The sequence below is a fragment of the Bipolaris zeicola genome (assembly GCF_000523435.1).
Source record: "Bipolaris zeicola 26-R-13 unplaced genomic scaffold scaffold_179, whole genome shotgun sequence".
NCBI classification, from domain to species: Eukaryota; Fungi; Ascomycota; class Dothideomycetes; order Pleosporales; family Pleosporaceae; genus Bipolaris; species Bipolaris zeicola.
Genome location: NW_006912228.1, coordinates 1 through 26587, shown reverse-complemented (window position 1 = coordinate 26587; position 26587 = coordinate 1). Strand labels below are relative to the sequence as shown.

The 26587-nt window shown below is 49.6% G+C and overlaps 12 protein-coding genes across 12 annotated transcripts; 5 read left to right on the top strand and 7 right to left on the bottom strand.

The window, feature by feature from the left end:
* Nucleotides 1-1839: 1839 nt before the first annotated feature.
* COCCADRAFT_104809 (uncharacterized protein) lies at nucleotides 1840-3880 on the bottom strand (the record flags this gene model as incomplete). Its single annotated transcript, XM_007717429.1, has 3 exons — nucleotides 1840-2121; nucleotides 2258-3649; nucleotides 3701-3880. 3 exons carry the CDS (start codon nucleotides 3878-3880, stop codon nucleotides 1840-1842), a joined length of 1854 nt encoding a protein of 617 aa, XP_007715619.1.
* A 969-nt stretch (nucleotides 3881-4849) lies between these two features.
* On the top strand, nucleotides 4850-6574 carry COCCADRAFT_28953 (uncharacterized protein; the record flags this gene model as incomplete). The annotated part of the gene is made up of 4 exons (XM_007717421.1): nucleotides 4850-5458; nucleotides 5507-5920; nucleotides 5973-6026; nucleotides 6077-6574. 4 exons carry the CDS (start codon nucleotides 4850-4852, stop codon nucleotides 6572-6574), a joined length of 1575 nt encoding a protein of 524 aa, XP_007715611.1.
* Nucleotides 6575-6829: 255 nt separating this feature from the next.
* On the top strand, nucleotides 6830-7859 carry COCCADRAFT_28952 (uncharacterized protein; the record flags this gene model as incomplete). The annotated part of the gene is made up of 2 exons (XM_007717420.1): nucleotides 6830-6953; nucleotides 7006-7859. 2 exons carry the CDS (start codon nucleotides 6830-6832, stop codon nucleotides 7857-7859), a joined length of 978 nt encoding a protein of 325 aa, XP_007715610.1.
* Nucleotides 7860-8355: 496 nt separating this feature from the next.
* Nucleotides 8356-9030, bottom strand: COCCADRAFT_7813 (uncharacterized protein; the record flags this gene model as incomplete). Its single annotated transcript, XM_007717418.1, has 3 exons — nucleotides 8356-8475; nucleotides 8544-8666; nucleotides 8716-9030. 3 exons carry the CDS (start codon nucleotides 9028-9030, stop codon nucleotides 8356-8358), a joined length of 558 nt encoding a protein of 185 aa, XP_007715608.1.
* A 1953-nt stretch (nucleotides 9031-10983) lies between these two features.
* On the bottom strand, nucleotides 10984-12079 carry COCCADRAFT_104846 (uncharacterized protein; the record flags this gene model as incomplete). The annotated part of the gene is made up of 3 exons (XM_007717428.1): nucleotides 10984-11277; nucleotides 11705-11840; nucleotides 11916-12079. Coding segments are annotated over 3 exons (594 nt in total), but the record flags the coding sequence as incomplete, so codon positions are not given.
* A 1421-nt stretch (nucleotides 12080-13500) lies between these two features.
* On the top strand, nucleotides 13501-14298 carry COCCADRAFT_104837 (uncharacterized protein; the record flags this gene model as incomplete). The annotated part of the gene is made up of 1 exon (XM_007717427.1): nucleotides 13501-14298. The coding sequence occupies one exon, from the start codon at nucleotides 13501-13503 to the stop codon at nucleotides 14296-14298; it is 798 nt and encodes a 265-aa protein (XP_007715617.1).
* A 517-nt stretch (nucleotides 14299-14815) lies between these two features.
* COCCADRAFT_104803 (uncharacterized protein) lies at nucleotides 14816-15772 on the bottom strand (the record flags this gene model as incomplete). The annotated part of the gene is made up of 2 exons (XM_007717426.1): nucleotides 14816-15510; nucleotides 15592-15772. 2 exons carry the CDS (start codon nucleotides 15770-15772, stop codon nucleotides 14816-14818), a joined length of 876 nt encoding a protein of 291 aa, XP_007715616.1.
* Nucleotides 15773-16357: 585 nt separating this feature from the next.
* COCCADRAFT_104863 (uncharacterized protein) lies at nucleotides 16358-16618 on the bottom strand (the record flags this gene model as incomplete). The annotated part of the gene is made up of 1 exon (XM_007717425.1): nucleotides 16358-16618. A coding segment is annotated over one exon (261 nt), but the record flags the coding sequence as incomplete, so codon positions are not given.
* A 1808-nt stretch (nucleotides 16619-18426) lies between these two features.
* COCCADRAFT_7810 (uncharacterized protein) lies at nucleotides 18427-19563 on the bottom strand (the record flags this gene model as incomplete). Its single annotated transcript, XM_007717417.1, has 1 exon — nucleotides 18427-19563. The coding sequence occupies one exon, from the start codon at nucleotides 19561-19563 to the stop codon at nucleotides 18427-18429; it is 1137 nt and encodes a 378-aa protein (XP_007715607.1).
* A 617-nt stretch (nucleotides 19564-20180) lies between these two features.
* COCCADRAFT_7809 (uncharacterized protein) lies at nucleotides 20181-22335 on the bottom strand (the record flags this gene model as incomplete). The annotated part of the gene is made up of 2 exons (XM_007717416.1): nucleotides 20181-22041; nucleotides 22094-22335. 2 exons carry the CDS (start codon nucleotides 22333-22335, stop codon nucleotides 20181-20183), a joined length of 2103 nt encoding a protein of 700 aa, XP_007715606.1.
* A 281-nt stretch (nucleotides 22336-22616) lies between these two features.
* On the top strand, nucleotides 22617-23698 carry COCCADRAFT_104801 (uncharacterized protein; the record flags this gene model as incomplete). Its single annotated transcript, XM_007717424.1, has 2 exons — nucleotides 22617-22800; nucleotides 22854-23698. The coding sequence occupies 2 exons, from the start codon at nucleotides 22617-22619 to the stop codon at nucleotides 23696-23698; spliced, it is 1029 nt and encodes a 342-aa protein (XP_007715614.1).
* Nucleotides 23699-24647: 949 nt separating this feature from the next.
* Nucleotides 24648-26495, top strand: COCCADRAFT_104842 (uncharacterized protein; the record flags this gene model as incomplete). Its single annotated transcript, XM_007717423.1, has 4 exons — nucleotides 24648-24863; nucleotides 24941-25930; nucleotides 26005-26142; nucleotides 26286-26495. 4 exons carry the CDS (start codon nucleotides 24648-24650, stop codon nucleotides 26493-26495), a joined length of 1554 nt encoding a protein of 517 aa, XP_007715613.1.
* Between the last annotated feature and the right edge of the window lie 92 nt (nucleotides 26496-26587).

Genomic DNA, 26587 nt, shown 5'->3' with positions numbered 1-26587 from the left:
TGTTATCTCTTTCTTTCTGTGTAGAAAACTTGTATTATGATGTAATTTTTTTTTCTTTCGATTCGTCCGATACCAAGCTAATGGATAGACGTCAAGATTGCTAAGGAGGCTGTGTGTGTGTATGTCGAGGATCTCGCTAAGGGTTGCGAGGTTGTGTTGTCGGTGTGATTTGGAAGTTCGTTTCGAGCAAGTAGAGCTGAGTATTACGTTGGGGTGGACCGGCCACAAGGAATTGAATTATTGCAAAAAATGGGGGAATGGGTAAAACGGGTTGTCGGTAGTGTAGTGATTAGATGGCACCAGGCCTGAGGAGAGTAGGTAGGAGGAAGAAGGGGGAGGGGTAAAAAAGAATAGACAAAAAACGAACACAACAACTCTGAACTTGACACACTTGCTGAAGAAAAAAAAGACGAGATGGGAGCGGCTCCAGGCCTACTTATGTATAGAAGATGCATCACACAGAAGCCGGGCGACGATTGGGCGTTGACGAGGGGCTGACGGGCGGACATTGGACTAGGCCGCGTACGGGTCAGGCATGGGTGGATCCGGTAGCGATTGATTGATTGCGCAGTGTAGCCACGCCATCTGGGCAGGGTGCAGGCCGGTAGCGGGTGTGGAGAGCAGTCTATCGAATGTACGGCGAGCGCTTGACGGTGTTGCGGGAGTGGTTGATGGCTTTGATGTGTGTAGCCGGGCGTCATTGTTCTGTGCGCTGAGTGGCCAATGTGGGCGGGGAATACACGGGTGGGTCGTCACGCAGCGCACGGACCTGGGGTGAAAACATGCGGCCAATCAGCAGCGACTGTGCCTCTACCATGTGATGTCGGGATGTGCGGCCTGCAGACAAGTTTCTCTTCACACTGCATGATGGACGGGCGAACTGAGCAGAAGACGGATGCAGACAAATTTGCTTCCCAGGATTCTGCCTTGACCAGCCTGCAGCATCTCCTCTCTGCCGCATACAGACCTATTTACAGACATTATCGGCCCATATGCCCCGCCCTCTCCAATGGCATTCCTTTCACCATCTCCGGCTCATCACCAAATATCCCCAATTGGGAACATGGGCGGCTAATAATCTTTAGTGGCTTGTCGTCCCATCCAACCACAGCTGCCCATCACCAACTTCGCCCAACTGCATCGTAAGCCACTTTCGTGCTCAAACCTGAGGCCTTAACCCCCGGCATATCGTCATAACATGCAGCCCTTGTGCGCACGCGGCCTCATAGGCTTCGCTAAACAGACATGTCGGGAGAATAACCTACAGGGGGACACATACGCGATGTGGTGGGGCACCACTTTCAATATCAGGTACGCAAAGGCACAAAGTCTGGAAAGCCTCGCAATTTGAATACTGCCAATGAGGTGCAACAACAAGGCCGCATGTCGCCTAGCCCTCGTACCACCAAAGCCCCTTTCTCTACCCTCTATGCCATCATCCATGTCCTGCTGCCATCTCTTTCTTGACTCTAATGTCTTGCGCACATATACATGCCCGAGTCTTTTAGGCCCGCAGTGTTCTAGTGATGTTAGACTCGATAACGGCCAACATGGCCCAGGCGTGCATACAGGCGTACATACGCGCCCGCTCTCGGTGCGTGAACCCCCCAGGTGCACCGTTAGTGACAGTGCACCAATGAGAAGGAGCAGTAGTCATGCATACCAGCCATCCCACTGACTAGTCTCTCAACATGCTCATGACAATGATTGCATCGTGACATGCCACCACTTTGGCCATAATATAGCAGTGCCAAAATCAGGCAACTATCTGCTCCGCTGCAATTAAAAAAAATAAATCAAGATGATAGTAGTACACACACAACACTTTTTTCAACTCACTCAGCAACCCAAAAGATTCGCTAGCTCGTCCGCCGTAAGGGTGCTCTTTCTTCTTCGCGGTCGACCACCAACCCTGGACTTGGTTGCAGACCGAGGTGCGCGCTTGCCCGTATCCTCATTGATCATTTCGCCCCTGTTGTCGGTTTTCTTGGTGGGGCTGGCAGCCTTCTCGACTTCGGCTGCAGCGGCCGCTTCCGAGGCGTCTCGCAGTTTGTCTTGCACAGTTAGCTTCGGCGACGGCTCCTCAGGGTGTGCCCGTGGACTCGATAGGCGTTTTCTAGTCTGCTCAAAACTGTTAGATGCATGGTCTGATTAAACAAGCGCTGCTCATCGGCCGCATGACAAAGACAAGACGACAAGGAAAGAAGACTATGCTGCCCATATTCACCATATGCTTCGTCAGCCTGTCATTACGTACGCTTCGGGGTGTGCGATCATCTCGACTTTTCCGCCTTGGTGCCCGTTCTTCAGAAGTAGGTGGCTTGACTGCCGAGCTGGAGCGACTCGACTTCTCCGCACCTACCAGGTCAATCCCAGACTCCTCTGCATTCTCATCTTCCACCTGACATGGCGTGTTGGGGATAGATGGTGAGAAGGCAACTTTTCGCGGCGATCGGCTTAGCGACTTGTTACCATTGGACTCTCGTAGCGCTGCTGGAGTGGGTTGCAGCTTGATCTTGAACATGTCGGCGCTATTCTTCTTTGGCGCCATGTCCTCTACCTCCGGTGAAGGCTCATGCTCGACTTCGCTTTGCTCGTCCTCGTCTTCTTGTGGGACATCTGTATCATCTACTTCCTCGTCGAAGACTGAACTGGCGGCTTCATCCTCATCCTCGTCCTCTTCTTCTTCCTCAATGATGGGGATGCCTTGCCTGTCAGATGTGTCCAGCCCTTGTCCAAATCCTAGGCCCATTCTAAGCTCCTCAAGATCGATGGTGTCGCCATTGGTCATGCGCTTCCTCCAAGAGTCCATGAGCATAAAGGACTCGCGCAATCGGGCCTCCATCTTCTCCCACCCTGCGCGTAGCCTGTGAATCTCCTCTTCGCGCAGCTCCACCTCTTCCACTGACACAAAGTTTGGATTTGTGAGTAGGTTCTTCAAGTTGTCCAGCACCGTGTCCATGTCATCTGCCAAGGCCTCATAGTTGGTAGGTAGCGTGTGCAACATGCCTTGTCCTGTGCCCTCATCGTTGTCATCGTTTTCGCCAAAGTCAGATCCCTCTTCCGAGTCGGCTCTTGCGTTTTGTTCCGACATGCCTTGCAGCTCCTTCAGCGTCAAAAGTGTGCTTCGTACAAGCCCAATAAGACTATCGTTCTCGTCGCTTAAGCTTTGACTGAGGTGTGTCAAAAATTCAGTTGTCTCCTGCTTCAGGCTATATTCGGGGTCGTCGACATTGGGCACATCCTCACGCACGCTGCTTGTAGCCCCACCCAAGCCCATGGTGCCTGGGTTGATTGTGATGCTCGCACCGACAAGACCAGTCTTGTTGCCCCTCTGTTGACTTGTCAAATGGCTCTTTAGCCTCACAATCTCCCTGTCGCGCTTCCGAACGTCGTTTGTGCAAGTTGTGCGTACTTGATCCACGGTCGTTTTGAGTCGCTGCATTTCTGCACGCAACTTTCGTGCAGATGATTCAGCTGTGTGTAGAGCCTTGCGTGCCGACTGTTCCTGGGCCTGGGCGAGGGAGAGTTGCCGCGACAGGTCGTCATTGCGTGCATATTGCTTCTCAAGGGCGGCCGTCTGGCGCGTCGCATCCGCGCGCAGATTTCGCAGCGTCTCAGCGACGGACTCACGATATTCTTGGTCGCGCTATACATTCGTTAAGAAAATACAGCTCAGAAGAGCTTGAGGCCAACATACATCGCGCTTTAGTATTAGATCGTGGATCAAATTGATAATCTGGGCCATGGTGGCTTCCTTCCCGCCCTCTCCCCTGGACGGGTGGGCAAACTCAATGGGCTTGCCATTGCGCAACAACCCCCGCGACAGCAGCAGGTTGTTGATGTATGTCGATGCAGTTTTGAGGTTGTATGACTCCATGGTGGTGTTCCGTTGTCGACGTCAGACGCGGACGTGGGCGTAGACGCGACGTTGTGGCGGCTTGCTCTCGTCCAATGTTTGTTTACCCTGAGTGCTGGGTTCTAGAAGGAGCAACCCAGCTACCGCGCTCGGGCCGTGCTTCACCCGAGACCCTGGTTCCCGTCCTGCTGCACCCGCTTGTAAACGACCTAAATGCTACTCGTATTCCGTGTCCGTATATAGTGCTCGGCAGCCAGTTCTCCACAACCATGCCATTGTCTTCCGACTTTCATCTTCAGCCACTCCCGAACACGCTCGTGTCACACAGGTCACGTCACTAATCACCTCTAGTCACCGGTGTGCCCGTTTTGTCTACTCTAGTCATGTCAAGTCATGTCTTCCACGATGTACGATGGACTCCGGCTCGGCCATAAAATTCGAATCGACCGCCAGATCGCAGTCATTGTGGGGCCTTCGGTCGCTTTTGCCCGTTGACCCAGACTTTTCGATTCCTGTCTAGATTGCCACGCACGCCTCAATTCAGCCCCCGCGTCATCTCTATTGGCATTTTAGACTGCAACAGCTAGCCTAAATTCCAGTTTCAGCTCGCGATAGAGACATTGAGACAACTTGCATCCAGTCTAATCCACTTTTAAATTCGCTTCCGGCAACTCTCTCGGACTTTGTTGCTGATCTTTCCTCAAAGCTGTCCTGTCGTCCTGTGTTTGGTATGGAGGTTTCCACTTTCCAGCATACACACGTGTGCCGTATCCAAGCCACAGTATTTCCACTTCTCTTGAGACCATGTTATTTTTCTAGATTGAGACCGATTTTGACAGCCGCATCTCGGCCCAATGTCGAGACTTGGAATCGACGTTATATGATGTCCCTGTATATATTTGACAGTTTCCTCAGGCATTGCACAGAGACAGCAAGGCTTGTTTCTTATTTTGGCACTCCTCCATTTTAGTCCTTCCACATTTGTCCACCATGGCCGGCCTCGCATCCCTAGTCAGTGCGTTGCTACTGGGTGCCCAGACCGCTTACGGTCTCCCCTCAGACGCAACTACTCAAGCCTGCAATGAGATAGCCAACTCTCTGCCCGGCAAAACCCTAAGTCCAGGACTTCTCTCAGTGGAATACCAGTATGAGACACAACAGTATTGGGCTACTAATCTTCGAGAAATCAAACCAGCATGTGTTGTACAGCCCAACTCTGCTCAGGATGTTTCCATTGTCATCAAGATCTTGAACAAGTACCCGACAGTCCGCTTTGCTACTCGCAGTGGTGGTCATGACCCTAACAAAGACCATTCCACTGTCCAAGATGGTGTCCTCATCACCATGACCGACCTGGCTGGAGCAAGCTATGACGCACAGGAGGATGTAGCCTACGTCCGCCCTGGAGGAGAGTGGAATGACGTGATAGGTGATCTCGAACAAAGCGGGGTAGCCATTGCTGGTGGAAGACTTGGTATAGTCATATACGCGCCTTGGCAGGATATTCGCTTACTCAATCCAGGTCTTGTTGGTGTTGGTGGGCTACTGTTAGGGGGAGGTCTCTCCTTTCTCAGTGCTCAAGAAGGCCTTGCTGCCGATGTCAGTCGCCGACTGATGCTAGTTAGACACCATGCTGACACGTGCTAGAACATTATTGAATGGGAGACAATCATGGCTAATGGCTCCATTGTAAACGTAAATGCCGCAAGACATCCAGACCTCGCGCAGGCGATGCGTGGTAGCAGCAACCAATTTGGCATTGTCACACAATTTAAAGCCAAGGTTCACCACATGGACGACGTATGGGGCGGATCCTGCGCATACGATGAGACCAAGGCAGACGAGCTCTATGCTGCACTACATGAATTCGTTGGTCATGGTGCCGAAGATCCCAAGGCGGCCATCATCTTCACTGACCTGGTACTGGGTGTTGGCACGAGGTCCAAACTCATATACTACTTTTATGACGGCCCTACGCCGCCTACGTCCGGTCCTTTTGCCCAGTTCTTCAACATCCTCAACCTGGCTTGTCTACCGAAGAGGCAGAAGTACTCTCAGCTGGTAATTTCAAATATCTGTGTCACTGTTACGATAACATGCTAACTACGTGTAGTTAAGGGCCAATGGTGAACCAGTTCGCCTCTTGAATGCTCGTTCCTTCTTCCGCGTGAGTATTTATTCTTTATCCTCTTCAGCAAGAATCTAATCGTACAAAAGACTAAAACAATCCCATACATTGCTTCTCGTCCACAAATGTACAAGGAGATCAGCGAGAAGCTCGCCAACACCACCGCCCTCTTTCTGAATACGCCCCCTGTGGTCCGCGGTGTTCAGTTCAGCGTTGACTTCCAGCCTCTTCCATCTGTAATTGGCAAGAAATCGGCGGCTAAAGGCGGCAACGCCATGGGTCTCGGTGCTTCTGATCCCGACCGCATAGTACTTATCTACCAAGGAGCCTGGAACTTGCCATCAGATGATGAAGCTGCGTTCAAGATTGCCAGAGAGGTTACGAGTTGGCTAGACGAGGTTGTGCCGCAGTGGATGGCAGAAGCAGGGATGCCCCTGGATACTTACCTGCCACTCTTCTTGAACGATGCTATGTTTGATCAGCCTGTTCTACAAAGCTACCGGGACTATGAGAAGTTCAAGGCATTGCAGAGGAGCGTCGACCCTGATGGCTTGTTCAGTACGAGGACTGGTGGATTCAAGTTCTGAGTTGATATTTACTCAGAATACTCTTGTTGTATAAGATAATGAATGTAATGACTTCACTTCCTCCATGTGTTCTCTTTTTGTAATGTGCCTCGACCTGTCTAGGAAGGTGCTCTTGACATAGTGGGGGTCACTATGCTGTAAGCGGGGTAGTGTCTTTTCTGACTCCTCATCGCGACTGCCTGCTTATTCCACAGCGACAGTAACCAGAGAACAAAAACCTCTGCCCCCAATTTTCAAAGCAAAATATCAATCATAATGGCTCAGGCTCCTGAGATACACAGCTACCAGCATGAAGATGCTTGGAACGTTGACTGGCTTCGTGTCGACGACATCCACGAGCTATACTATCAACAGTACGGCAAAAAGGGTGGAAAACCTGGTATGTGTTGTAATGAATCTCTACAAAATATTCGCATTCTAACCACATGAAGTAATCTACCTCCACGGTGGCCCCGGAGGAAACTGCTCCAAAAGCAACACAGTCTTCTTCAACCCATCAGTATACCACGTGATCCTCCTCGACCAACGCGGTTGCGGGCAATCCCGCCCCAACGCCAGCGCAACAGCCAACACAACCTGGGACTTGGTTTCCGACATCGAAGCCCTCCGCAAGCACCTCTCAATCACCAAATGGCACATGGTCTTTGGCGGCTCCTGGGGCTCCACCCTCGCCCTCGCCTACGCCCAAACCCATCCTACCAGCGTCGGCAGCCTCGTCCTGCGCGGCATCTTCACAGTCCGTGATCTCGAGCTTAGATGGACGAATCACCCGGGCGGCGCCAGCATGCTTTTCCCGGACCGCTGGGACGACTTTATCAACTTTCTCCCTGAGGAAGAACGCGCAGACCACATCGCTAATTACCACAAGCGCCTCATGTCTTCTGACCCTGCTATCTCGCACCCCGCAGCCGCGGCCTGGAATACCTGGGAGATATCTATAAGTACCCTGTATCCGGACCCCAATGCGATGAAGAAGCTAGAGGAACCCGAATATCTGCTTGCGCATGCGAGGATTGAGATTCATTATTTTACGAACAAGGCGTGGTTGGAGGATGGGCAGTTGTTAAGGAAGGAGAATGTGGATCGCATTAGGGGTATTCCGACGACGATCGTGCAGGGGAGGTATGATGTTGTTTGTCCCCCGATTACGGCGTGGGAGTTGCACAAGGCGTGGCCGGAGAGTAGGCTGTTTTTTATTGATGATGCGGGGCATAGTGTTATGGAGCCGGGGACGAGGACGAAGTTGACCGAGGTTTGTGATGAGTATGCGCAGTTGGTGGTTTAGATAGAGATTGGGGGGTATAGAAATGAGAGAACAGTGTTCACAATCAGTGACTGCATCTAAGTGGATTAGAAGAAGAAGAAAATGTCTACTAGAGTGGAGGAGATCCTTAACCTTTATTCGATTCTTTATGGAACCACTATCAGAAGCAAGGCGCTTAAGCTGTCATTAGTTTCACTTCACCGCCTGGAGCAATGCAAAAAAAATAAATAGGCAAGTCCCGTAACCAAATATATGTATATTCCCAAAAAAAGTTATTAACAGAAAGGGCGACCATGTATAAACAATCGAATACAGCAGAAGAAAAGAATCGCACTAGAGGTAGTTTCTGCTGAAGAAAACTACTCCTTTTTTTCCCATCACAACATAGTGGCTTGATGACCACTGTCCATTATTCATGTATCTTCCAGAACCGGTATCTTCACTGGGAGTTGCCAGGCAAAATCCCCATGGAACGGTCTTTTTGGTTGAGGGGCCAGGCTACTCAGTTGGAAGGTATTTAGGCAAGACCCTGGTAAGAGTTGATGCAGACGTCGAGGGTGGCGCCGAGGTTGTTGGCCTCCTTGATGAGGTCAGCAGAACGAGACTGGACGCTGTCGATGAGCATGAAAGCGATGGTCTGAAGGGTAGAGTTAGTACAGTGCTTGTGAGTTTCCAAGCGAAGACGGAGGTGGCGGATTCACTTACGTCGACAACACCCTCAAGCTGTCTGAGGACAGCGGCGACAGGTTGGCCAATGATGGGGACAGTGGTGAAGAGGCCAGCCTTGCCAATAAGGATGTTCAGGAGAACCTGGTGGACGCGGACAAACTGGATTTTCTTGTTAGTTTTGTTCATTACGAGGGGAGATTGTACTCACCTCACGGAATGCGTCGAAGATGGCGTCGGAATCAGGGCCAGCCTTGACAGGCTCAGAGCCATCCATCTGAGCGATGGAAGTAGTGACAGTGGTGATGATGTCGGTAAAGCCAGCAATGATCTGGGGGAATGGTCCCTGGCCGATAACGATGAGAGGTCCGTTGATGATGGTGATGGACTGAGCAGGGGCCTGGAGAGCCTGGCTCTTGGAGGTGAGCATCTTGATGTTGCTGACGGTCTGGGCGGGAGTGATAGCCGCAGAGATGGGAGCAGCGAGAGCCAAAGCGGCAGTGAAGATGTTGCGGATGGAGACCATTTTTGCGGTTGTAAAAGAAGCTTTTGTTGTTGAGCTTGGGTTGAGTGTTGATAAGGTAGTAGTGAGGATTGTAGATGGAGTTGGATGATGAGTTGATTCTGTCGAGGACTGGAGGGCTTATATACATCTGATGTTGTCCAAGTGTCAGTGTAGACACTCGCTGTAGTTTACCACGATGTTCAAGGACAAATGCCACTAGGCATGTCGATCTCCCACATGCATCTGTTGAGATGTCGATCTTTGCAACTCGTCGGTAATCGGCGAGGCGGTGTTACTGGTGATAGGTGCCAAATCACCATGTGCGTAGCGCCGTCAGTCCCGTGGCTGGGTTGATATTAACGTTTGTTCTTTGTAGCTTACTCCACGTGTGTCACGCTTGATTGGACCGAAGGAAGATCTCTATGCTCTACTTTTTGTAGAAGCAGCCAAAGCATTTGCATTAGAACTTGTGGTTTTGTGGCCATGAAGTTCCTCAGAGCTTACACTGACTTTCATCATTCCGACCTTGAGCTCTTTAGAGAGTATCCTCCCCAGCGAAAACATATTGCATAGACATTGTGATCTTCGCAGGGGCTGAAATCATTAGGACTAACACATGTTAGTATGCAGAATCTTTGGTAACTCAGCTGCACAACTCATCGCCGAGTACTCATTGTGGATAGAAACTAGAGCACTGACATGAAGATCTCCGGACCCTTGCTCTCCCGCCCCTCGCGATTACACCGTGCACCACTCATTGTCTAGCCCTGCGCATATCCTCCTCGATTAACGTCCGAATTAGCGATGTAACATGAAGATCTTGCCGGTTTTCCGTCATGCCAAATTAACACAGTACTGAATTCGGACCGAGCACTACCACACATGTGCATGTATGCATCGTAGCCTGTAGACGGCGTGCTCCCCTCTATTTGGCTGGACAGAATTGGGAATGCCACAAGGCACGTGCCGGGACACAGGGCTTGTATGTGGCTGTGGGTACGGGACGGGACGAGCCCCCCTGATTCTTTTGCTGCCGAACGCCGTAGCGGAAGCTCTAAGATGAGGTATTGCTATCGCAAAGAGACGCAGATACTCCTTTAATCAATGGCTTACGATGCTGAAGACACTATAGTATTATTCTGAGTCCTGAGGCGCAATGTAAACATGATTCAGGGTGCCTTGTGAGGCGGATGGGGCATTGTCCTATGTGGTACGCCAAGATGAATGGTCAGGAGTTAAGCAATTGCTTTTGGAGAAACCCAGGTGGATCGAAATGCACCAAGATCGCGGCTTGGCGATGTAGCCGGGCGAATCAGACGAGATCTTCCGATGCGGCGAAATCGCACGCATATGTCATCGTGGCAGCGAGTCAACTTCCTGTACGATCATCATTTACCATGACACGTCTTCACATGTGCTGAACGAATACGTACAAGCGGAAGAATATAGTACAGATTCGAATGTAGACGGTGTCCGGTCCGTCGCGAACCTTAGATTCGTCTCTCAGCATCTCTTCTTTGCCGCCGGTCGCGAGACGGCTACCTGCGGCCCCCTTTTTGCACAGTAGCAAGACCTTTTTAGGAACGCCTGCCCACTTGTACACACGGAGTGAGCTACTGGTCCGCCAGGGTCTTCTCAGCAGGGTCAGTTCGCGGCTGGCTCCCGCTCACTACGGCAATTAAACGTACCGCATGCTTTGTTCTCACAAAAGGAAACTGAGACAAAAAACTAACGCAACTCTGCCCTGATAGGATGATGCCAAAGCCACTCGGCTTTGAACTAACAATAGTCAGCAGTAGAAGCCGACAGCCAGTCATGGTCGCATGCTATGAAAACAAAAGAAAATGAGTAATTGGAAGCCTACCGAGGGGCCCGAATCACAGGTGGCTGAACAACTAAGACGGAAACTGAACGCGCCAAAGCTCTGTCGTCGAATCGGATTTTCCTTCTGGTAATATCCCGCACTACTGTTACCTAAAGCAGTGCGGTGGTGGTGGTTGTGGCGACGGAACAACGGGACCCCGCTGAACTTTCAACCCTTATTGCACGTGAATCATAGAGTACTACCGACGTAGCACTGCAGAGCTGTGTAGACGCAGAGTTGACGATACACATGGAGATGCACCCAGAGGCATCAACCAAAGGCACGGAAGTCCGTTCCCGAAGCGTGCTGTCTTGCATATGAAGATTCTCTAACCTATTTTGGGAGGTGTCACATGTCGTGGCTAGTTCGAACCACAGGTCTGGGATCTGGTACTTTTTCCAGTACTAACATGTCAGCTGTGTTGCTTGGAGTAAGTATAGCTGCTTGGAGTTCTGGTTTTTTTTTGTAATGTCCGGACAAGGCCTACGGATCCAGAAGAGCCTAGGGATTGTGTTTGCTTGTTGCATTTTGTGAGCGAAACACCATGGCGTCGACTGCTCGCTAGCCAAGCCAACCATACGCGCCAGTCTGTGCGAGACATACCGATCACACTGTAGTCTAATATTGAAAGCGACTATATGGGTATAGTACAGATCTGACCGATGTGACATTTGAAAATATGATGTCATACTAGAATGAAGTTGCGCTGACTGACAAACTCTATGCGAGTGAAGTATTGGAACTCCATCGAGTGACATGTCAAGATAACAGCATGATCGATACTCGTGTAGGTACTGACTCAATCCCAAGATCGGTATCGACGCTAGCCACGAAGCATCTTAGAGAACTATTGCAACTTACCTGAGTCATCTCTCGGATCTCATTGATGGGCAGTTCGTGAGTGCCGCAAATGTAGCACTGGAACAGTTGCAGCTGAATTCCTTTCCAAACCCTGCATCTTAGCAGCCTTTTAACGATATGGCATTCGACCACATGTTTTGGGCATTCAAAGGAACATCAGATGAAGTCGAGACTCTTGTACAGCAAGTCATTGTCGAGCTCAACCCTGGAAACAGCATCAGTAGCTTCGTCGTTATCTACTCCACTACTTCTACCTTTGACAACTACGACGTTTTCTATTGAGGTATCCAAAAAGACAACATTGCAGGTAGCGAAGGTATCACTCTCCCGCCTCCTGGGTCGCAATTAATTCGTTCCAACACTCCATTCAGACATCATTCACCGTATTTAGTTTGCAAGGTAGACCTGATGTACGCAGTGCGCCTGGAAAGCGATATGTGCTTTACATCCCCGCTGGCGCTCTGCATACTTGCATCCTGTCTCCGAAGGTGCATCGGTCGATTTCATTACTACTGGACTAGCAAAACAAAGTGCGATCCTCATGAGAGCTTATTTCTGCTGGCAGTTGTGAGAAATGATAGTTGGTGTTACAAAACAAACACTAGGAGGCTCTCCCGGGTTACCGGTCTAGCTGCTGAGTTTGGGAACTGGTGGTGTATCCAGAATTTGACTCCCATATTTCTCACAGTAGATCTTACTGCGCGGAGTTTGGAGCCGTTACCCTGATGCCAATTGGTAAAACGTCTTGGTCGTGTGGTTCTCTAGGCATTTCCATCACACTGTTATGCATCTAGTCGTGCCTGATGGCTTTGGTATTTTGAAAGGTTATCGCAAAGCAGAGATTACTCTCATGAAACAGAGCTGACTCTTCTGAGTCCCAGCAAAGCCTTAAAGTTGATTCTTATTCCTTCCCCTCGGTCAGGACCTGCTGGTGTCGTACCCTGGAGATAGTGGCCTACAGACATCGCATCCAAATGACAAGGTGAAAATTCAAACCAGCATGAGTGTGTCTGCCTTGCCTGGTCTTGCTATGGTAGAGAAATCTAGGTAGCCTAGGCAGCGTTTGAGAATGCTTAGTGATCCATGAGAGTTTAAAGCGGCGACGTCGCGAGTGGGGCGGGAATGCATGGCCCATGTTAGTCTCCCGCGTTCCTCGTATCCCGATACGCGCACGCTCTTTTCTCGTATTCAAATACGCGCACCTCTCACCAAAGACATTCTTTTCCCCTTAGTTACCCGCCAGATGTCCACCACGCAATCCAACACAGCATCGCCTTCTGCGAATGAAGGCGACAAAACCATCAGGAAGATAACAAGACGATCACACCGCAAATCGCGTGCTGGTTGTAAGAATTGCAAGTCGCGTCGCATTAAGGTACGACAATTGTTAGGTCTTGCACACCCTGAACAAGGCAATAGACTTTGCAGGGCTGGAGCTTAGTAATTAGAGAAGCCATAGATGGTCTGCAGGAAGCATCCGAGACCCGGCCCTAAATGCACTGGCTGTCGCAATAAAAAGCTGTTAACACTAACGTTTGTAGTGCGACGAGGCGAAGCCAGGTTGTGGCAACTGTCAGTATCGAAAAGTACGTTGCGACTTCACTGAACCAGCGACCTCCTCACCCAAGCACCACGGAGAAAACAGCCTCAATTCTATCTCTGGAGAGCTGCCTATATCCGAGATCGAGCTCACGTATCACTATGCAACATCAACCTGCTTCACCCTTTCAGCATGGCCCAGTGGAGGTGTCTCCCGGCAAAACCAAATGGCTGAGATCGGATTCAAGAGCCCATACGTTCTGCACTTGATGCTGGCATTCGCAGCAATGCATCTGGCACACTGCCGTCCGCACCGCAAAGAGGCATACCTCGCGATGGCAGACCACCACTACGAGCGCGCTCTGGTTCTGGTTACACCACAGATTGCAACCCTAAATTCCGACAACTCTGATGCAGTATTGCTTGCCGAACAATTGATATGTTTTATCGGCTGGAGTCGGGGCCCGCAACCTGGGGAATATCTTGCCTTTGGACGAGATAAGAAATCAGATTGGTTGGTCATGTTCCGCGGCATTCGATCAACCATCTCAAACATTCAACGTCTGCCATCTCACAAGACCCGCCCATATTCAATAAACGGAGTATTACCTCCGTTGCCAGCCCTAGGGGTACCCGAAGAATACGAGAAGCAGCTCGACAGACTGATGGAGCTTGTGAAGTCTGTATCAAAGGATTCACCTGGTTACAGGGACGATGTCGAGGCTGTCAATATACTCCAAGAGATGTACAACAATCGGTATCAAGGTGGAGAGGACGAGTACCACGTGACTTTTGGGTGGCTCTACCGTGTGACGGACGACTTTCTTGAGCGGATGCAGCAGCGTGATCCCATCCCTATGATCATCTATGCGCACTTTTTGGTCCTTATTCGTGCTTTAGAACAGTTTTGGTACATGCAAGGATGGACACACCATATCATGAGCGGGATCTGGGATTTGCTGCCAACGGAATATAGGGCTTGGTTGGAGTGGCCAATAAACAGAACAAGTTGGGTCAAACCCTGAGATGGCAAACATGTAGGTTTTTGAAATAACACTCCTGAAACATAATGATATTCGACATGGGACAATACCGTGATCTACATTATATTCCAATCTAGCCAATCCCCATAGGTGGGGAATTCCCGGTCTCGGGGCTACTTGCGAAAGTGATCTCTCTGGTAACGGCGATTGAGGAGACATGCCAGGTCCTCGGCTGCAGAAGACCAAACCTCTAGCAACCAGTCAAACATTGATAGCTTTAGCGTAAATTGTCGACAATCAATCCGAATTGCAATCAGAGCCAGCCTAGATTCCCAATTCCATCCAATGTCGAAGTATCTCCATGTGATTGATCGAATTTGATCATCTATAAAAAGATACACTCTATTGTAGCGGTTAGAGTACATCTTCAAGACCGCTCTTACTGGTTAGCTCGCTTGCTCATCTTCTTCCTGAAATACCATAGTCCATTCGAGGGGGTAACTCACAGACACCCATTTGTCCTTTGCCTGCGCCCGATAGCCCCGCTTGCCCGCCACCCTCATTTCCCAGCGTACTTGTTAAGCGGCACACGTCCATCATCGCTATTCTCAAAAGCCGAGCCGTCGACCTTCCGAATGTATCTGAACAGCCTGCCAGGATGTATGACTGCATAGCACACAGTGCTCGCCAGCAAAAGCGAAGCGTCGAACACATACATCATCCACTCCGTCTTGAGAATATGGCCATCCGGACCTTGAGCAAATTCAATCAGGCGAAACAGACTCCGTACAACAATCAAAACACTGACTACGTACAGCGCGTAGAAGTGCTTCTCCCAGCTCACACGTGGCCGTTCAGAGACACTGGAGGGACTGCCGCGGAGTCTAGTGTGCAGCACCACAACCATAACAAGGAACAACCCAAACGCGACAAGCTGAATCGAAAGCCCAATCTTTACAATCTTTATGCCTTGCAAAGCTCCCTCGGGTCCGCTGGCCTGCGCTGCGGAACCAGCCATCTGGCACCCGAAACTCGCAATGTCGATGACGATGTAGATTTTGGAAATCCAGGTCGAGCGGATGAGGCAGTAGTCGTTTGCATCTAGGTTGCGAGCTAGGCGGCCGAGCGTCATGTACACGGTTGCTGCGAGGAGAGGTGCGGAGCCGAGGATCAGCATCATTTGGATTAGGTAGGGTGTGCCGTTGCGGATGTTGTCGTGCGCCCAGGCGCGGCCGTAGTAGCCTGCTGCTTCGCCTGGATTGCTTATTAGAAAGCCTGAATTAATTTGGGAGTCGGGGGTTGAGTTGGAGGCTTTTTTTGCTTTTTTTTGCTTACCTATGCATCCGAGGATGAAGGGGATGAAATACCAACTCCGATATATAGACATAAGAACGATATGTGCGATAGCCATGATCCCAAACATGACCATATAGGCGTATCCAGCGCCAATTGAAGGGTTGTACGGGAAAAGATCGAAGTTTGCTTCTCCACGAGGAGTGAGGTGTACCGACGCCATATTGCCGTTGCTGGAAATTCCAATGAATGTAGAGTTGACGAAATAGAAACTTTGAAGCGACTGTTTAAATTAGAGCGTAACAACATCAACAGAAACATGAATTCTCTCTTTTTTTCCCCCCTCGACACTTTGCAGAATTTATAGTAGAATTAGCCCATAAGTGTCGAGGTCTCGTATGTTAAGCGTATTCGTATTCTAAGAGCTGCACCCCTGCAAGTTTTGGTGGGGCGATCAACAATGCACTGATCACTAGAACGTAGTATGAGGCTGAGTTTCGATCAGTTTGTACTACTGTACCGGACGGGGTAAATGCTTAGAACGGCTGAGCAATTCTTATACTCTAATACTATGCTAGTGTACAGTCTGGGATATTGTTTCTAACATCTTTTAATCGCGACGTTAGTACCTACAAAATGTGTCTAGAAAGCTATTTTCTCGGATTTTAGTAATTAGGTTGGGCTAAACCCCTCCCCCCCCCAAACACGTTATAGATAGAAAGCTCCATTACTGGTACACGGGTTGAGACTATAGAGGTGTTAATTAGGCAACATAATACCGTTTTAGATCAAATCTAGCGCACTAGACTTATTCATTACATTTGGCTGACTTACTTCCCACCTTACGCTCACAAGCAACCCCAGACATATGTGCATTTGGTACCCGGAGGCGTACATGATGACCTTCCATTTTTCCCATCTCCTGCAAATGTTCCTGGGCCGCCTCTGCAGCCGGTTCTTTTGTCGTAGGGATCCGCGTACTTGAGATCGATGTCGCAAATATTCTGGTTATTACATGTTCCCGAGACATTCCAGATAGTGCTTGTCCCCGCCTGGGAGACGGCGATAAGGGTAGGAAACAAGACGATAGAGAGTAGCATCTTTCTTTTCGGATAGAACGAAGCAGAAGTTGAATATGTAGGAATGTAGTTCTTTCAAGGTTGATACACGTTGGCAAGGTGATCGTCTTGATGTTGAAAAGAAACCTTTACTCATGCCTCTAGAACCTGGCTTTTATATCTACAGAAATCAAATGCTAGTACAAAAACAGATCGAGGAGGCTGATTCCAAGAACGACAAGCGCATTGCGTATTAATAGAAAGCGCCACGATATTGAATGTAGCCGCAAGAAGGCAAATCTAGACTGCTCCAGACGAAAGCGCAGAAATAAAGCTTTGAGTAAGAAATTAAGCGTATTGCTTACTTCTAGAAAGCGCTACACTACCAAGTGTAACCGCAAAGGGGACAATCTAGACTCTTCCAGTCCGCTTACGTTATATCCACCCCGGAACTTTCCTTGCATTCGACTTAGTTTTTTGCAGCTTCGATGCTCAATACGAAAGGATTTATATCAGCCGCCCTTAAATTGCTGTAGTTTTTTCTTGTTCAAAGCTTATTGAGCGGGGGTGGCAAAGCGTGCTGGCATCCACGAGTTCTACTCGGTCGACTACAGGGGGCCTTCACCTTAACCGTAGTCACGTCCTTACTTAGGACACGAGAGGGATAATAAAGAGAAAATGTTGTAAACTTGAACTTGAAGTCGATTGCCTAAAGATCCCTACTGTACACATACAAAAAGCTCCTGTCTTATACTCACCAAGTCAGATCATACTATCTGCACAAGGGGTCACTTAGTGACCCTTATGCACCGGCCCGTTACGATAGATAGAAATAGATCTAAAGAGCATATAAATAAGCACCGAAATATAAGAGTCTTTGCGGCTTAAGTACAAGGTACCGCTGTTTTGCTGCCTTCATCACAACCTGTATTTTCGTCGTCGTACCCAATGGAGTTGTACCTAATAGTTATATACCCATTAAATTGTGCACACATTAGTATTACCGAATAATCTTCTAAAAGTCGAGCGACGGTATCCCTAAAGCTCATCCAAATCCGTCTAATTTAACTACAAAGTCGATTTTTTTGACACCCGATCTCAGCAGCTGAGGGTATGGCCTACTATCCTTTTCTCAGATAGTTGATTTGATACGCTACATAGTAAATAGAGATAAAAAAAGTCAAGTCGTGCAAGGTACTTACGTAATGTTGGTGGTTCTTTGCGGAGAGCCCTTTACATTCATCCACCATCTACGTATATCAAAGTTGGAAGTTAAAAAAAGAAAAGGCAAAAACGCCGTGTATCGGCGTCGGCATCGGCATCAGCCTCGCCTGTGTTCGTTTCTTTAAATTCTTTTTTTCATTCCTTTAATTCTATTTCAAAAGCAACAAAGGGGGAAGGGAAGAGTATATCTATGTGTGTGTGGAGGGGTTGAACCACTTTTTCTTATATCTACAAATATAGTTATACATACATTTAAGAACTTGGTTATGTTGGACCCGGACCTCGTTGAAGAGGCAATGTTCTCTTCTCTCAAAAAAAGAAGGACAGAGAAGGGGGATTTTTCTAGACCAATTGATCGGCAATACATCATGGTCGTCATAGGTAATCATCTTCGTCGTCGTTCATCATCGCTTCAAACACAAACCTCTCTCGCTCATACTGTCCCAGATACTACTACACCCTGGGGTATCTCTTTCTCTTTCTTCCTCCACCAATGCATGTAATGCGTACATCGCTTCGGAAAATGAACTGCCAGTGAACGCCTTTTCCCACTTCGCCCACGCGCGTCCTCAATAGACTCTCGGGGTCAAAGTATTTATTTGGCGATATCGTCACCCCAAACGCTCTTGGCAATCTCAACATTAAGTCTAACCTTGGCCCATTGCTCCTCCTCGGTCAACTCGTTACCCTCAGCAGTCGAACTGAATCCACACTGGTGGCTCACACACAGCTGGTCAAGACCATTTGGTGTGATCTTGGCAGCCTCATGCAACCTCTTGATGATCTCGTCCTTGTCATCAAGTGTGTTCTTCTTGCTCGACATGACACCCAGGACGACGACCTTGTGCTCGGGGAGGTGGCGCAGGGGGCTGAAGTCGCCAGAGCGCGCGTCGTCGTACTCGAGGAAGTAGGCGTCGACATTGAGTTCCTTGAAGAGGACTTCGGCGACGGGCTCGTAGCCGCCTGAGGCGAACCACTTGGAGCGGTAGTTACCACGGCAAAGATGGATGCCAATCTTCATGTCGGCAGGCCTCTTCTCAATGGCCTTGTTGATGAGCTCGGCGTACTTGCGCGGCAGGGTGCTGAGGTCCTCGTTGCGCTCAGTTTCGGCGGCCTTGCGCATATCTGGGTCGCACAGGTAGGCAAGGTTTGTGTCGTCGAGCTGAACGAAGCGGCAGCCGGCCTTGTAGAGGGAGTCGAGCTCCTCCTGGTAGACGCGTGCGAGGTCGTCGAAGAAGACGTCGAGGTCGGGGTAGGCGGAGATGTCGATGGAGGCACGGCCACCACGGAAGTGCACCATGGTGGGCGAAGGAATGCAGACCTTTGTTGTGGCCTTGCTGCCATTGTTCTTGATGGCCTGCTCAAGGAACTGAAAGTCCTCGACCTGGATAGCTTTGGGGTGGCCGAGCTTGCCAGTTACGACGAGGGTTGGCGGGGAGAAGCCGTCCTTGTGCCTGATGTTTCCAACCTGACCCTTCTCTTCGATACCAGCGACGTTCTTGAGGAAGTCGAGGTGAAAGTATGCGCGGCGGAACTCGCCATCAGTGACGGAAAGCAGGCCATTGTCTATTTGCTGCTTTGCAACCTGGGCAATGTGCTCGTCTTCGACCTTGCGAAGCTCCTCGGCAGTGATTTCGCCATTGGCAGCTTTTGTGCGTGCCTCGAGGACGGCCTTGGGGCGGAGGAAGGAGCCGACGTGGTCGGCGCGGTATACACCAGTGGGAAGAGGCATGGTGGTGGATGTTTTGGTGAAGAGCGTGGTGTAGTGAAAAAAAAGACGGGATTGCTGGGAATTTAAGTCAAACGGATTACAAGTACCGAAAATTTGTAAAGTGAGTCTTCCGCCTTACTGCATGATGCACCTATTGCTAACAGGAAACCATGAAGCTACCCCACCACGGCAGTTGTTAGAGCCAGGCTAGGACATGGATTCCTGGCGCCCAGCAAAAGCCTTCGCAACAATGACACTCCGAGTGGTAGCCGCCCGGTCCTAGAAACAGCTCGCCAGGCATGCGAGACTGGCGCAAAAGCCGCCCGCATACACATACCCAAAACAACGTTTCTTTTCAAGGGCAAATGCAGAGAGTTGACGATCGTCGGTTCATGCGGCTCATCTATGGTTGGCGGGTAACATGACGTTTGGTGGGGTACATACAGACCCTGCCTTGCTGGCCCACCATGCCCCCCCGCGGCTCATCGGCCCTAGTACTCTGTTGCGGCTGACACATGGGTCACGTGCTTCGGGGGTAAGAATATATCCACATGTACATAGCGAGTAGCTATACTATTACAATTGGATATATTGGTACATGGATGAAACATAAAATCGCTACAGTAGTCAGTCCTGCTCTATGCAGCCTTCACCAGCTTTGCTTCTAAGAGTTCGCCAAATTGCCCCTCCCATAAGCCATCTTCTTCGTCGTCACTCTCCATCAGCAACGCATCAGCCGCATTGTAGACTCGATTACCTTTACCATCAAACTTCTTCTCCTTCTTGACCAGGTCACGCGCTGCAATCCTCAATTGGATCGTCCCTGCACCAGGCCCTGAGTCCCCTTCGTGCTCTACAGTCGCCGTCTTGAACCCACTAATTTCAGGCGTGACAGTGATAGGGTTCACAGTAAAGAACTTGCATGCAATCACCGCGCCCTTCTTCATGTCCGCCGCGGTAAGATCAGGCAAAGTACTCATATCCTCGGGCAGTGGCGCCAAATCAGTTTGCGCGGCTGTCGCAAGGTCTTGTTGAAGCTGATCCTCGATTGCTGCATCTATAATCTCCGACTCATTGTTGGCTGCAGGAGCATCGTCATAGTCCAGAATGATCTTCTCTTCCTCATCTTCCTCCTGCACTGCATATGTCTGTTGTGGTGCATGACTCTGCTTCTTCTTCTTCTTCTGTTTCTTTTTAGCCGCCTTCTCCCGCATCGCCTTACTGGCAGGATCCCAGTGCTGTTCGAATGGAAACGGCGGGGCATTAAGCTCAAACTCCTCATCCCAACACTCAAAAGCAGACACGTTGATACGCGACTTCCAGAAATCAGGATCTGATGCCCCTTCAGGCTCCGTGACTTCATCCACCGCTGCTTTGTTTCTTCCCTTTCTGACCACTGGTGCTGCTTGTCGAGCAAGTATCCGACCAATAGCAGCAGTATCTGGCCGTAGCCTTCTCGAAGCAACTGCTCTTTCGGCGGGAGCTTCGTCTACTGGCATTGTCTCTGGCTGCACCGAGTCAACTGATGGCACAGGACCAGACAATGTGTCTCCAAACTTGGCAATCAGCTCTTGTTTTCTTTGTTCCAGTTGTAAAGCATCTTCGGCCACCGAAACCTCGTCATCTAATCGTTTTCTCTTGCCTTGAGATTTAGAAAATGGCTGTGTGCTAGTAGAGCCCTCTTCTGCTTCGGGCTGGCCAAAGTTCCCTTCCTCATAGTTCTTCAGGTCACTCAGACCCGCACCCTCAGGGAGCACACCAGATGCTATCAGGCGACGAAGACGATTTACTCTAGTGCGTCGAGAGTTTCGGACCTTTGTGGCTTTGAGTCCCTGGCCTGGAGGAACGTGCTGTGTTGCTGTAGTCTTGCGGCCATCCTTCGACGACAGGACGTCAGGGGGAGCGCTTGCATCGCTGTCATCGGAGTCAGAGTCGGAGTCGGAGTCGGAGTTACTCGTCGTATCTGATTCTGACCCTGAGTCTGACCCTGAATCTGACGTATCTGAGGCGCTTGACGAACTGCCGGGCTTGGCTGCCGAGCCCGAATCTGAATCTGAGTCGTCTTCTGAATCTTCGGCAGAAGAGGCGGATTCGTCGCCATCCCCTGGCACAAAGTCGTCATCTTCCTCACTGTCATCAGATTCATCAATCTCTGGCTCCTGGAAGTGTACTGTCTTAGACTCTCTCCCAGACTTGTTCACACTACTCCTAGAGACTGTATGGCCATTCAAGAGTGGAAGAGGCTCTTCTTCTTCTTCGGCTTCTTCACCGTGTTCCATAAGCAAAGCTGTGGCTTCTGACTCTGGCTCTGCTTCTGCTTCTCCGTCGTCGAGTCGGCGTCGCTTGCGTGGGGGTATGCGAACTGGGGGTCGGTTTGGTTGTCGCAAGTAGGGTCGACCGAAAGGAATACCATCGACAAGGTGTTGGCCTCCGTCGGATATCTGGTCACGGCCAGTGAGGGTGCGCGCGCGTATTTCGGCTGTCATGAGCGGTCGGATGCTATAGTTGAGTCGTCAGCATACAGCAATACAGTTACTATCATATTACGTACGACACATGGTCGTCTTCCTTGAGTGCATTGATGACAGGCATAAAGTGAAGGCACTCGAAGCCGCCCACCTCGACGACATAGTGCTCCAGGCCCCAATGCTCAGCCTCTAGCGGGATAATGTAGTTAACATCTTCGAGCAAACGCGTAATGGTGTATGCCTGTGTACTGTTGGTGTCGGGAACGCTCCAGAGAATGTTGGCAGCAGGCAGGCCGTTCCTCTGCACCGTCAATCGAAGCCTCATATCGGCACGTCAAGTTGCATGTGGTTTGCGACGAGCCAAAGTCATCTGCATCGCGAACTTTTGGACATGGCGCCGCGACCAATGACGATCTATGCGCGTCCGACTAGCACACTTTAGTCTTAGCGCGTTTATGCCGGTCGATCTTTCACAGTGACATTCCTCCCGCATGACGCAATTGTATGCATTTTACCTGATCTAAGACGACTCATACTCTTATTCTCACTTCTCCTACAACCCTCACTTCAACTCAAATATAGTTTGGACAACAACAAGAACTCAGAATGCCAGTTGGTAAACCAGTCAATACCCTCAAGGGTTCCTGGAAGCGTCTCTTGAACGATGAGCGTTTGCGCCGCTCTTCTCAAGTACTTTCAGTTGTCGATTCAAACGTCTGCATCTTTGGTGGTGAAGTCAAGCCTCGGGAGCCCATAGACGACAAGGTCGATGTGGTTCCCCTCAAGTCCAGTATGCCCCTCATCTAAACAGGCCATCAAGGTACATGGCTAAAACGGGAACAGATGCAACAAACCTGGAAACAAAATCGGCTTCCTCAGCACCCAGCCCAAGAGTAGGAAGTGCATCTGCCGTTCTCAATGGCAAAATGCACTTATTTTCTGGACGCGGCGGTATCGACATGGCACCCATAGAGGAACAAGGCGCAGTGTGGTGCTACGACCCCACAAGCTCATCATGGACAAAGATCACCCCAGCTGATTCATCAGCGCCCTTTCCACCAGCACGTAGCTATCATTGCTCTACTAGTGACGGCAAGGAGACTTTCTTCCTCCATGCCGGATGTCCTGAAAAAGGACGCCTATCCGACTTATGGATGTTCAACATCAATAACCGTACATGGACACAGGCACCAGATGCTCCAGGCTCCCAGCGTGGAGGCGCTTCAATTGCCTACCATGATGGCAAGCTCTACCGAATGAATGGCTTCGACGGTACGACTGAACAAGGTGGCAGCGTTGACGTATTCGACACTGCCAACAGCACATGGTCCACCGATACTTTTGAAGCTGATGGCTACAACGGACCTCAGGCCCGCAGTGTCTGTGTTCTATTACCAGTTCGACTCGCTCACAAAGACAAGCTTCTCACGCTCTTTGGCGAACACGACCCTTCGTCACTAGGCCATGCTGGAGCAGGCAAGATGCTAAGCGATGTCTGGATCTACGATATCACTGAGAAATGGTGGACACAGCTTCAGCCTGAAGGCAGTGACGGTGTGCCTGAACCTCGTGGATGGTTTGATGCTGATGTTGTCAAGGCTGAGAGTGGTAATGATAGCATTGTCATTCATGGTGGACTGGGTGAGAACAATGAACGACTCACTGATCTGTGGCAACTTGTATTTTAATATATATGGCCTGAAATCGGGACTACGGATTCTAGAATATCTCAATGAAAGATTGTTTTATCTTGTGTTCGTGAGGGTCTGCATCATCGTTTATACGTTCAACATTGTTTATAAAGGATATTGTCGTAGTTTTTTCTAACAAGATACTGTTTCTATAAACACTTGGATAGAAATTGATGTAATTGCTTTATCCGTGGATATACAAGTATGTACCATTGTCGCACTTGGATAAAAGAATATTGATTTGGTTGATGTTCAGTCTTCTTAGTATTTGTATTCCATCAGCAGTCAAAATAACGGACAATCTTGTACTTAGCAACATGTGTAACAAGCCCGCCGAGCGGAATTATATTCAAATCTATATGAACTTACCTAATGCTCCTTTGAATTGAAATGCATCTACACGACCGCATCAGAAGTTGCTTGACAGTACGACATTCTTTTGGTCAACACGGAGGCTGGGATGCGCATGCTTTTCTTCCCATGGGAATTTTTGTTGTTTAAACCAACCAGATATCAGTCTTATTTCCTACATTACCCATCCCTGTAGCCATCCCTGCTTGTATTAACCTTTCACCTCGTACTTTAGAGACTGAATAATATGCTCGTGGTATAGAAGTCATTGCCTCGGGTGCAACACCCGATATCGAACCACGACAAAATTTGAGCAATTTCATATAAGAGACCTCAAATATCATCGATCTCACATTGGAAGATCCCAAAGATGGAAGTAATTCCACGCCCATTACGTGAACGTCAACTTCATACAAGACCGCAACCCCGCACTTGCTATTCGTCCCCATTATCCGCGTCATTTCCCCGCACAACCATGCCGAGAATCAACATAAAAACATACGGCGAATAGTACAAGATATTTTGAGCTCCAAATCACCAGCTATTGATTGAATAACAGCTAACTTCTTATTGATGACTCGTTGGAGCAGCGAAAATGCATTTTTTGGTTCTTGCAGGTGCAGCAGCTGTTGCGCTCATAGCACGCATCTTATTTCCGCTTCTGAAAACATTCTTCTCTCCACTACGCAATATACCAGGCCCATTCTCTGCCCGGTTCACTGATCTTTGGTATCTATGGCGAGTCCAAAAAGGCAGATTTGAGTGGGACAACATTGAGTTGCATCGAAGATACGGCAAGTCGTATCCTCCTGTCATGTGTGATTGAATTACCTTCTACAAATCGGATATACACCAGAGATAATCACTTATATTTTGACTGCAGGTGAGGTTGTTCGTTATGGACCAAACCGGTACTCCTTCTCTTCACTTTCGGCGCAGAAGTCTATCTACGGCCACGGCTCCAAGTTTCCAAAATCTTCGTGGTACTCTTCATGGAGTAACCCAGACACATCGCAGTGGTCTCTTTTTACAGACGACTCGATCCGACGTCATAGCGAGAATCGCCGACAGTACCAAAGCACCTACAGCATGTCCTCGCTCGTCACCTACGAGCCATACGTGGACGAGTGTGCGGATCTCTTTAGCCAGCGTCTTGGAGAACTTGCCAGTGCGGGCGCATACGCAGACATGGGACATTGGCTACAGTGCTACGCATTCGATGTCATTGGATTGATAACGTACTCCAAACGATTAGGGTTTCTAGACGGAGGCGAGGATATTGGTGGCGTAATGGCGGCTTTGGAGGACCATTTGCAATATGCAACGTTTATTGGAATCTTTTCGTGGTTGCACAAATACCTCTTTCACATTCGAAATTGGTTGGCTGGCCCGACAGGAACAGGGCGAGCATATGTGGCCAAGTTTACTCAAGATCGCATTGCAGAGCATCAGACGGAGCAGACAAAGGGGATACCAGTGGATGGAGCAGAGAAAGGGAAAACGAGCATAGACTTTCTGACAAAGTTCTTTACGAAGAATGCTGACGCTCCTGAGTCCTTTACCATGTACCATGTCGCCTCAGGGTGCGTGTCGAATATGGTGGCTGGCTCGGATACTACGGGCATTACTCTCTCTGCTATTCTCTACTACCTGCTTAAGAATCCTCACACGCTTGAGACACTTCGGCACGAGGTCAATGAGCGCCAGCGACAAGGCCAAAGCAGCCACTTCATTACATTCAAGGAGAGCCAAGAGATGCCCTATCTCCAGGCGGTGATGAAGGAGGCACTAAGAATGCATCCTGCCACTGGCCTCCCGCTGGAGCGTGTGGTGCCAGCTGGTGGAGCAGAGATATCCAATATGTTCTTTCCTGAAGGCGTAAGTTGCCGCGCTGACATAAAATGGTCAGATCGAAAGATGTGCGAATACGCCAACTGATAAACTTATGTTAGACTATTGTCGGAATCAACTCCTGGGTTGCTCATCGCGATAGCACCATCTTTGGTCCAGATGCACACCGATTTAGACCAGAACGCTGGCTTGCTGGCGACAGAGAGAGGCTCGCTATCATGGAGCGAAATTGGATGCCGGTATGTCATGGATTCGTCATCCATCTATTTGATCGACTATTGCCTCAATTCGCGCATCGCCACCTCGCGTACATCCCTTCTATCCTATTACCCAATCCTGTACCTCGGGCGTCATTTACTGACTAAAATACGTACTTGCGCAGTTTGGCCTCGGAGCAAGAACCTGCATAGGAAGACACATATCGTTTCTGGAAATGTCCAAGTTAATCCCCATGCTTGTTCGAGACTTTGACTTTACTCTAGCCAGCCACCTGCAAGCGGCTGATCAAGAGTGGGAGACGACAAACTATTGGTTCGTCAAGCCGCGCGACTTCCAGGTCAAGGTCGCGGCTAGACGGCACAATCAGCAGTGATTGACATGGGGATGGTGGAATTATTATTCCATTATAGTCCTGTATCAGCCGTTGGCTATGTAGGACTTTGGCCAAAGGCCGTTCTATCTAAC